The following is an 11,151-nucleotide window of genomic DNA, read 5'->3' as shown; positions in this document are numbered from 1 at the left end:
TGCATGAAAATGGGCTTTAACCCTCCTGTCTATGCTGCGGGTCAAATTGACCCACCTTGGGGGTGCTATTCAAATTCCTACTCATCTAAGATGTTCATGGGTCAATATGACCCGCTTGCATGAATAATGCAGGTCATGACACGGGTGAAATTTAATGCGAAAGGAGTATAACATTTGAAGGGGGGGAAATAAACACACCGCTGCCTTGAGATACGAGTATAATCCATTACATGAGCATACTTGGATCTCAAAATGTCCCCAGTGGAAAGAATTGAAATGCACTTGATTTTTTTTTTTTTTCTTCTTCAGACTTTAAAAGAGCGGTCCCTTATTTCAAGTGTTTTCTTGGTTGACTAAGACTTTTTGGCAGACAAGCAAGCATAACAGGAGGGTTACACACGACACGGGTCAAATTGACCCGGGAATGCAGGAGGAGTCATTCAAGAAATTACTCACATGGTCGCTAATCATTAGAAAAAGGATTTTGATTAGCTTTTTTAAACCATTTTTTCCAGGTAGGTAAACGCTCTAGATGACAATGGTGCCTTGAACACATCTCAGATCGGCTTTCCTCATTGAAATGAATGAAAATTCTTCTATTCCTAACCCTAACAACCCCCACCCCTCAAAAAAAGATTTTTTTTTTTTTTTAAATTAAGCCAACAACAAAAATAGTACTCTATAGTGTTACTTTTATTCAACCATTTTTTTAAATATATATGTAAAGTACAATACTGTAAAGTGCTACTTTGATGAAAAAACGTATTGTGGAATGAATGAATACAAAAACCTTCATTTCGGGAAAGCTGATTTGCATTACGAGTGTTTTGCGGAACAAATTGAACTCATATATCAAGGCACCACTGTATTTGGAATCTGGATGTTAGGTTGTCATTAGCTAATAAAATAAGACAAAAATGTTCATTTTACTCAAAAGATGGATAGTGAACCCAACATACTCGTGGTTCGGCACCCGGGCTCACCTACCCCCCCCAATTGGTTAGATTGTTTTTCTTCTCAATGTTAGAAAAATATTGTAATAGCGTTTTGTTTTTTGGGGTTGGGGGGGGGGGGGGGGGCTACCCCATTTTTTGTGGAAAATGCGTATTGGTGGTTTATCCATGTATTTAAGATTTTTTTTATTATTATAATTTTTGGGAGGGAATGCATTTCTCATCAATTTTGGCTATTTGCAGGCCAGGGTCCACTGTACCTTTTTTTATAAACAGCAAAATCAGAGATTTTTTTTCATTATTTTCCACAACTGTATAAATGAGCAAATGCATATGATTATAAATTCATGATTTTCACTTGATCAATTCCGCATAAATGTCCCATGACAAAAATGAGCTTTCCAGCTGTGCCATGGTGGACAGGAAGTGATTCCCAACACCGCCGTTTTGTTTTTCCCTCCAGCGCTACAACCGAACGGCCAAGTGAGACGAGGGGAGGAAACGTGGAAGGCAAAGGAAAAGCCGTCCAATCCATTGGACCCGATTGTCTCCATCTACGACGCCGCCAGGCTCCCGTTGCGCCTGGAGACGGTGTCGAACGGCGCCTCGCGCTCCTCGTCTACGTCATTGCTGCGTAGGAGCTGGTACGTGGATGGCACGCCGTTGACGTCGGCGCCGTTAACGCTCCTCTGGTCCTTGCGCACGGCGGCGGCCAGCGTGGCCAAGCTGAAGCTGACGCTGACGTCCTTGAAGGCGTGCAGCAGGAAGATGCCCACCACGATGGTGAGGAAGCCGGCCAGCGTGCCGATGATGTCGGCCGCGCCCATGTGCCGCCACTCCTTGAAGAGCGCCGCCGAGCAGGTCAGCACCGAGGTGGTGAAGAAGACGTAGTAGATGGGCGTCACCAGCGAGGTGTTGAAGATGTCCAGCGCCTTGTTGAGGAAGTTGATCTGCGTGCTCACGCAGGCCACCAGGCCCAGTAGGAGGAGCCAGGCCAGGGGGGCGCGCGCCACGTTGACGCCGCCCAGCGCCTCCTTGATGGCGATGCCCAGGCCCTTGACGCACGACACGGACAGCGAGCCGATGAGCGAGCAGATGCTGATGTACACCAGGATGTTGGTCTGGCCGTGGCGCGGGGCCACCGCCAAGATCAGCAGCAGCACCATCAGCACCACCGCCAAGGCGAAGATGAAGAAGCCTCAACGGGACACACGCCGAGCAAAGCGTCACCAAAGTTGCAAGGAAATGGGAAAACAAGCTGAAGCACAAGTGCAGGGATTTTCAAACTTTGGTGCGTGGGCTCCCTCTAGTGGTATGTCAAGATTATTTTTTATTTTTTTAAATAATCCAGTACAATACAGTAGACTTCAATTGTATTTAAATTAAGTTAATTAAATTAACACGTTCCTATTTAATCTTTTGAAACTGTTTTAGAACTTTTTTTTAATTTATTTAACTTTTATAATTTTTAATAATTATTTTTCAGTTAAGCAATGAATCTGATTGTTTTTTTTAATAATCCAGTACAGTATTTCTTTTAAGTAAAGTTCAATTATATTTAAATAAAGTACAACACGTTTCCATTTATACGTTTTTAAACTTATGGCCAATTTAGTCCACAAAGAGATTTTTTATTTTTTTTTACGGTTCTGCTTCTCCTGCATAAAGTTTTTTTAATAGCGATGGGCAAGTACCGATACCAGGCATCGTATCATGCTGATACCAGGAACTAGAAATGAGTAGATTAGAAAATTGCCATAAATTTCATGCAATTTTAAGGGGGGGAAAACGACATATTTCTTTAAAATGATCTGTCCCAAAATTGATGTGGTAGAACATTCTGGTAGAAGACATGAACATTTTTAATGTGTTGAATGTTTACCCAATTTGTTTGATTCAATCCAGTAACCAACACTAAATGTTGGCCTTTTTCTTTCCACATAACAATTTCCTGCTGTTGATTGCGTTACCTGGGTCGACCAGCTTTTGCTCCATGTCCTCCAGGCTGCTGATCTCCTCCTCTTTGGGGGCGTGTATGACCATGGTGGTGGAACCCAGCACACTGAGCAGGCAGCCCAGTTTGCCGTGAAGGTTCAAGCGTTCGCTCAGGAAGTACGATGACAGCACCGCGCTGGTGGGGGAGAGGGAGGGGGAGGGGCAACAGTAATGGTCAACGCAAACTTTTTGGACATTTGAAGTGACAGTAAGGATAATGCGTACCTGACCAGCACGCTGAGGGCGCCCAGAGGTGTGACCAGAGTGGCGGGTGCGAAGGCGTACGCTGCAAAGTTGGCGGCTTCACCCGCACCCACTGAAAACAGACGAAAAAAAAAAAGGAAATTATTTTAATTAACAAAAAATGTTGCAAACATTTATAATTGTTTTCTATAGCACCGCTTGCATTTTTTTTTTTTTTACATAATTCAATATTTACATTTAAAATTTTGATTACTGTGAGGTTTTAATTACTAAATAAAAATGTTTACTTGTGGGATTTCAATTCCATTCAAATTATATTTCACTCTTTAAAAGAAAAAGAAATGAAACTTATGATATCTGCCCCTGATCAACACAAATAAATAATCAACACAAAATGAATGACAGCAAGCAGTCAAGACGCTTTCAATGTAACAATTCTATCAATTAATTCAACATGTCCTTGTGCTATTTTTTTTTTTATTTATTTGTATATTGACTGATAAAATTTCATGATGTGCTTTAAACATTTTTTTTAAGGCGGTTCAACTGCACCAATTCATTAAATTTTAAAGTTTTTAGTTGTATAAATATTGCATTAGTGCGGTCTCTGTATCCACATCCGAAAACGACACGAATGGCACGTCACTGTAGAAGAAAGATGGGTTCAGATTCGGATCACACAAGTTATTATTATTTTTATTAAAAAGGTAAATGTAATAATAATAATAATAATAATGTGTGATCCAAATCACACAAGTATTTTTTTTTTTATTTAGCATTAAAACCTCACAGTAATCTAAATTTAAAATGTAATTATTGAATTAACATAATTCCTACTATGAAAACAAATGCAAGCAAATTTGAAGTCAAGCAGGTTTGCGCAAATTGAGTTTCGATACACTTACTTGAAAGTAAACCAGCCCACCAAAGCCACTCCTTCAGATAAGCATGGCCGCCCTGACCTGAAAGGTGAACGCGGAAAAACAATTGAAAACAAAGCATCATTTGACGGCACATTCCATTCAAGTTTGCCGCATGGAAAATCCACCCGTGAGCTCCTCGTGCCATCGACCAGGACGTGGCCACTGAATTTAGTGTCGTCGTCGGCAGCGGATCCAGAGAGACTTACGAGTCACACAAAGACGTCAAAGTGGACATCATCTGAAAATGCGTTGGTCGATTTTTGGGGTCGAACGGATTGAAAATGTAGAAAACAGCAAATTGTGCAAAAAACAAGTTTAGAGAAGGTGAAAAAAAAAATGGCGCCGATACATCTTATAGCACGTTAGCTTCATCCAGAAATGTCACAAAAAGGCTCAAATTGCAATGAAACGTCGCCCGAGTTTAAAATCAAAAACTGCTTCCGATGCAGAATGCTGGCAAGAATTGAGCAGCCGGTTTTGCTGCAACGTTGCGGGTGCCGCAAGCCGCTGACGACACAGCGGGGCGGCCTACAAATGTGCCTCCACTGGTTTCGCAGCTTTCGTGTTGCACAACTTCAGAAAGTTATGTTTGTAAACAATAGCAAAAGTGACTGGAACTGAAATGATGACAAAAGCTTATTGTCTTTGGGGTTGCGCTGACAGATAAGTCGATGCTTATCTATCGGTCCACATTATCTAGAGATAGTTGAAAGCACAAGTTTACATACACTACATAAGACAGACCCCCCCCCCCCCCCACACACACACACACACACACACTTCATTGTCTGACATGAAATCGGATTTTTACGCTTTTAGAGGTTTAAAAATTCGAAATGCCAGAATAATGAAAGACACTTTTTCATTATATTTCATTCAGGTGTAAAAATGTCTTCATGCGCTTATCTGAAATCCATAAGCGAACCCGTAGTCAAATTTGTTGTCTCAAGAACGATGCTTGCCGCTTGACCATTTCAGTGCATTTATTTTTATTGATCTTCCCTGTGAATTTTGAGTAAATGTCTCACTTTCAAATTGCCACTCTCCGCTTTTCTTTTAGAACGGAACTTGTCGCTCACCATTTTCGAGGCTCCTACAACGGTAAAAAAAGGACTCGTTCCGTCCTGCACGTGTCGCCGACAGCGCCTTACCGGCTCGCATGGATCCCTTCCTGGCCAAACGCAGCAGGCCCTTCTTCTTGAGGATGAAGCTGCCTCCGATGAAGATGCTGGAGCTGACGGCCAGAGCCAGGCCGATGTAGAAGTCGTACATGCCGTGGTCCTGAGCCATCCCGAGGCCGGACGTGCTGCTGCTGCTGTTGCTGCTGCTGTCGTTTTTCTCCGGCGTTACATCGACGACCAGGCAGCGAAGAAGTCTCTGCTGGCTCGAGGCGCAGCTCAAGTCCAGCCACACGCCTTAGGAAGAAACACATACACAAAGTAGTTGTTAAGAAAGAATATTCTTGTGGCTCATCGTCAAAATTGGCATTCTGGAACGTTTGTATCTTTTATGTTCGTTTTTTCTTTTATGTACGCTTTCGGTCCTTTGCTTCTTTTATGTTCATTTTCTCTTTTGTATCTGCTTTCTCTCATTCTGTCTCCTTACCTACATTTAAGTTAAAAAGGAACAAGCCTATTTTGACAAATTCATCAAATTAAAAAACAAAACCTCAAGTACAGATACCTGAAAATGTTATGTAAGTACAGTAGCAATAACAAAGTAATCCTTATACAAATCCAGAAAGGGGTGGAGGTCATTTGTTTCTGTCAATCTGTCCTATCAAGCCAGATGATCAATTCCATACAAACATGAATAGGTTCCGTTCTTAGGATAACTAATCCACGCACCATTTTCGCCACAAAAAGTCCAATTCGGTTCCGACGACGAGTTCACCGCTTTAACGCTGCACTCCATGGCGAGCTCCAGAATCTCGTTTAACCGGCTCGCTCTACTATGGAAAACACCAAAGCCACTTCCCGAACTCCAACGCGTAATTTTGACGCCCTGTCAAGCGTTGTCGTATGTTAATCAACCATTTTGGCTTGGGGTGACAGGTGAGCGTAATTAGCTTCGTAGCTAGCTCGCACGCTCACATGATAAAGCGGCCAAGTTTGGTTTATTTTCACTCGAGACTCAACTTTTTTTTGCCACTAACTTTTAAACAAAAACGTCAGATGTAGGCAGATTAATTTGTTTTGAGTTAACTCAAACAAAATAGGCGAATAACTCGCACTCCACATAAACACACGTTAGCGGCGCTAGCTTCCCTAGCATGCGATGCTAACTCCGGCTAGCCAAAGTCGGTCACCGTACCGAAAACAATGTCACTTTTATTTGGAATAATTCGGCGGAAAAAGTACACTTACCTTTCTAAAGACGCTCCGCGACAATCGGATGAGTAGGGCTCACACCCAGGGCCGCTTTAGAACCATCACAAAAACATCCATCTCTATCTGTGCAGCGTCCATCACAACCGGCGAGACGACGACTGGCTGCTGGCATATCGGGCAGATGGAGCAGCTTCTGCCGCCCGTTGAGCAGCCGGCAGCGGCCCCCAAGCTCCACAGCGTTCACACGCTCCTTGCGCCTCCCACACACATTCATACAGAAGGGGGGGCGTTTCTAGACCACTCGTCCCCAAAACAAAAACCTGCGCGATGGGTAAGCGAACATATTTTTCATGACTTCACTTACTGGTATTTATGATAATAATAATAATAATAAAAAGGCAACTTTCAGTAAATGAATGGAAATACCAGGACTCCTTTCCAGGCTCCCCAAAAATCATGTCTCAATAATTAAGTCAATATTTGGTCAAAAACATTTTGAATGATTAATGTACCGAAATGAGTCTTTTGGGGAGTAGGCAAGAGGAGTTGAAAACAAGGCCGATCACTTCTTGTATGGTAGAAGACAAAGGAAGCCAAGCAGGTAATTAACAAAAGTCCAAAAACAACAAACACAAGTTCAGAAGCACGTGTAATATAATATATATAGGCACATATAATGCAATTTTGTTAAAAAACTATTACTGTCTAATTGTTACGATAGTTTTTAAGTTATTACAATTTTTGTATTGGTATTTGATATCACACATTTCCAAAAGTAGGGTAAAAAAAAAAAAGACCACAAATACTTTGAATTTAAATACTCGTACTGGTAAAAACATTTTTTTTTTTTAAAGGAGTTATAAAAATCAAATGCTAACAACAACTGACAACAACATCAAGATTCCACAAGATGGCAACAAGTATTACGTTCAGTGATTTGCAAATTACGCAAATTTGCGGCTGCCAAAGTAGTAAACATCCAAATCTAGAATAGATTGTGCACAATTGAAAGTTGCTGACTTTTTAAAGTTCCTCAGGAATTCCGTCTGTGCCCGCGCTGGTTGTCACGTGGATGAGCCCTAATTGACAGATGACTCTCATTCTGCTCCGGAGTACCGAGGCGAGGGTGCTGGGCATGATTTAGGACACTACTCGTCTTCATCCTCTGACACACATTTGAGTTGGAAACAATCGTCGAGTTAGGAAGAAAGTGAACGCTTCAAGAAATACGGGAGGAAAAATAAGTTGCCAGAAATGGGCGCCTACTTGACTCTGTGCTGCTGCCACTTCTATCTGAAGCACAAAAGAGACAAGAAAAAAGCGCTTTTGCGGTGAGTCTGAATTGCAACTCCTTCAGCCTCATTCCTTTCAACCCGATTTCTCCTTGCAGCTTGCACACTGCGAAAGCTCCCAAGAGCCCGGAGCATCTGTCCAGCGAATCCAGTGACGGCGACGCAGAGGACGGAGAGATTCCCGCTGGCCAGCGGGTCGACAGCAGGCCTCCGCCGGTCACGCAGCAAAGCCCGAGGACAAATAAAGGCGCCGCCTCATCCAGCAGAAGGGAATCGGACCGAGAGCTGCAGGCTTTCATCAGCATGAGGAATCAGGTTGACAAGGCCACAGAGGTCAGATATTTGTCGGTGTCAAGTTGCAGGGCATCGGGAACAACAAAAGAGGGCATTTGTGTTCATTAAGTCTATTAAATGACTTAGTTGTTTTATGATAAATAACCGTAAGAGAATTTTGTGTTCATGATGTGTTTTCAGTTGCAGCTGCTGCACCTCACTGGGTCATTTTTACACATTTTTGTTTTTACAAGGCATTGCACTCTAAAACTTTTAACTTCTCTAATTTGCTGTTCAGCTATTTTTAATATAATCATCCAATTACCATTAGTGGCCAGAAAAAGCCTCTGACTGACAATCGTCAAGAAGAACTCATAATTGTATTAGGCAACTAGGGCAGCTTTATTTACAGTCCCCTCCAAAAGTATCCGAATGGAAAGTAGTAGTTTTGGAATATATATATTTATAAATTCAGATTTGAGTTGTTTTGAATTTGGTTTCAATTTCAATTAGTTTTTATTTCTTTCTTTTAGGTTTCATTTTGTATATTTAAAAAAAAATAAATGATTCATTTTATTTTATTTATTTTTTTTAAATCAGTTTTAGTATTTTTTTGGGGAGTATGTCAAGTGTGAGATTAAAAAAAGTGACAATAAGTTAGTTTTTATTTGTTCGTTTTAGTTCCAATTTTTTAAATACATTATTTATTTCACTATTTAAAAAACAAACAAACAGTTTTATTATTAGTTTTAGTTTTAATTTTGTATTATTTTTTTTAAAATAAATTATTCATTTTATTTTATTTTTTAAAATCAGTTTTAGTATTTTTTTGATAGTATGTCAAGTGCGAGATTAAAAAAAGTGACAATAAGTTAGTTTTGATTTGTTCGTTTTAGTTTAAATTTTTTAAATACATTATTTATTTCACTATTTTAAAAAAATCAGTTTTAGTATTAGTTTTAATTGTTTTTTGTACTATGTCAAATGTGAGATTAAAAAAAAAAAAAGTGACAATAAGTGCAGTGCATAAGACTGCTTGTAAGGTTAGATACATCTCAACATAGAGTATAAACATTCATGAGAAAAATGCAGTAGTACAACTGTAGTAAAACTGGAGAAGCCAAAATAAATACGTTTAAAATTGACCATAAAATCTTACGCATGGAATTAATTGAGAGAGACTAAAAAGGACATTTTTGCTATAATTATAGTTTGTTTTCCTTAGTTTTGTAATGATAAAATGGTGTCATTTTTTTGTCAAAATACTCTTTTATTTTATTTCGTTTTATGATTTTTTTCCCCCCAATTTTATTTTTCATGATTTATTTAGTTTTCAGTAATTATGTTTTTATGGGTCAACATTTGCAGAGCCAATACAAAGACGCTTCATAACAGACCGTGACATTAACATAATGATACAAGTAGATCTAGAAAACACAGACAGCTCTCAGAAAACTACTTAAATAATGTTCCTTTTGGATAATTAGGCCAACAGCCTCTTTGGTTGAGCAAAAATAAAAATAAAAATGTGTGTGTGTGTGTGGGGGGGGGGGTTTCTTTGTGTGACATCATCTGTAGAAATCTGGTCAAAAAACGTCTTCAAATTAGAATAAAAAAGTGTAACTAAAAATATCAATCTCTTATGAAAATAGTGGTTAATAAATCTGATTATCGATTTATGCACACCTGTTTCATTTATAGTGTTTCCCTACATGTTCACTCATGCACAATTTTTGTCTATTCTCGATGAGTTGCTGCAAAGTCGTTTAATGTTGCAGTGAGAGGAGGAGCTTCTATTAGACAGGCCAAAGCCTTGTCTAATAGAAAAGTAGTGCTTTGCCGCCATCTCGTGGCAAGCTACAAAATTAATCTTTGAATCGATCGAGCCGTTCTTCCCTTCTTTTGAACCAATCTTACATCATGAATTGTCCCAAGGAATGGGAACAGCTGAATTATGACATCCACACGCTGCGCTACGCCCGGCGAGAAGTCAGAGCCCGATGGCGGAAAATCCTGCTGCAATTAGGTGAGAGCTCTCTTTTTAATTCGAGCGTTCTGACAATGGAGACAAATGTGAGCATTTGCGCTTCTCTGCCTGCAGGTTATCAGTCTGAGGTGGACGCTTTGTTGCACGTCCACAAGAAAAGCGACTTGAATGGAGACCAGGAGAGTCTCGCCAGAGCTACTCAACTCTTGACCCACTTGCTGGAACACACGTCCCTGTTCCCTGCAGGAACAGGACATCGGACCAGATACCTCTATGTTATGGTACGCACACGCACGCACACAATCACTAACTTAATAAAAGAGCAGCTAACTAAAGGGTCAGTGAACGGAATTGCACGCCGCATGCGGTTAATCGGGACGTGACTCTCTTTTGCTCAGGACCGCCTGCTGGCCCTGGACAGCGCCGAAGACTTTGTCAGAGTGGCTGTGGAAAAATATCCGAAGAGACAAGATGGCTGAAACGGAGCACATAATTGACGTTAATGTTGTAATCTATATTATGTAATTTTGTTACTTTTTGTTATTCAACTATGTTTTTTTATTTGCCTGTGCTATTTAATTGATAGCATAAATCCAGTTAACTGCTACATTGGGTTGTAATGTTATGGATGCTACTAAAATCCCTTGTAATAATAATAATAAAAATAGTGAAACTTTGAACAGTCGGCTACTCATTACAATGTGTATGTTTGTTTAAGTTGACGTAATTCAAATGCTGACGTTGCAAAGAAACGTAAGATAAGAAAAACGCTTTCCTGATTTTGGAGTCCCACGCATGTCATGTTGATACGTTTTAAGAGCTTCTCTTGCTTTTTGGATGTCTGGCTTGAAAAACTCAAAAATTAGGACGAGACATTTGCAGGAACAACTTCAGTCATTCAACATTTTGCCTCAACCAGAAAATTCAAGCTCTATAATATTCTTCTATTTTAAATACAAAATAATTGACAGACCAAGCTGACACAAAATGGCGGCGAAGCTGCTCAAAAAGCTCAACCTAACTGTCGTCCCTCATCTGTCGTCTTTGTCCAATTTTGTGTGTTTTTTTTGCAACATTTTTATCTTGCTTTATCACATTTTGACATTCTACTTGATTTGGATTTTTGACTGTTGCCGTAGCGACCAGTAGAAACTTGACAGCCAGTTATGTACTCACACATACAACAGGCTTGTT

At 40.2% G+C, this 11,151-nt stretch overlaps 2 protein-coding genes across 4 annotated transcripts; one reads left to right on the top strand and one right to left on the bottom strand.

The window, feature by feature from the left end:
* Positions 1–127: 127 nt before the first annotated feature.
* nipa2 (NIPA magnesium transporter 2) lies at positions 128–6,589 on the bottom strand. 2 transcript variants are annotated; one of them, XM_077583250.1, is made up of 6 exons: positions 6,442–6,589; positions 5,227–5,490; positions 4,058–4,114; positions 3,174–3,264; positions 2,924–3,084; positions 128–2,151 (listed from the first exon to the last, which is right to left on the bottom strand). In XM_077583250.1, the coding sequence occupies exons 2-6, from the start codon at positions 5,363–5,365 to the stop codon at positions 1,508–1,510; spliced, it is 1,092 nt and encodes a 363-aa protein (XP_077439376.1). In that variant the 5' UTR covers positions 5,366–5,490; positions 6,442–6,589; the 3' UTR covers positions 128–1,507. The 2 variants fall into 2 exon arrangements, with proteins under 2 accessions (XP_077439376.1, XP_077439375.1); XM_077583249.1 differs by lacking the exon at positions 6,442–6,589 and adding an exon at positions 5,923–6,136.
* A 2-nt stretch (positions 6,590–6,591) lies between these two features.
* Positions 6,592–10,637, top strand: LOC144062180 (melanoregulin). Of its 2 annotated transcripts, none has more exons than XM_077583252.1 (6): positions 6,592–6,736; positions 7,443–7,736; positions 7,796–8,030; positions 9,906–9,996; positions 10,072–10,238; positions 10,356–10,637. In XM_077583252.1, exons 2-6 carry the CDS (start codon positions 7,660–7,662, stop codon positions 10,434–10,436), a joined length of 651 nt encoding a protein of 216 aa, XP_077439378.1. In that variant the 5' UTR covers positions 6,592–6,736; positions 7,443–7,659; the 3' UTR covers positions 10,437–10,637. The 2 variants fall into 2 exon arrangements, with proteins under 2 accessions (XP_077439378.1, XP_077439377.1); XM_077583251.1 differs by having other exon boundaries at positions 6,696–7,006.
* The last annotated feature ends 514 nt before the right edge of the window (positions 10,638–11,151 follow it).

Source organism: Vanacampus margaritifer, chromosome 13 (genome assembly GCF_051991255.1).
Source record: "Vanacampus margaritifer isolate UIUO_Vmar chromosome 13, RoL_Vmar_1.0, whole genome shotgun sequence".
Lineage (NCBI taxonomy): Eukaryota > Metazoa > Chordata > Actinopteri > Syngnathiformes > Syngnathidae > Vanacampus > Vanacampus margaritifer.
The sequence above is the reverse complement of the archived record's forward strand: the minus strand, read 5'-3'. Positions and strand labels throughout refer to the sequence as shown.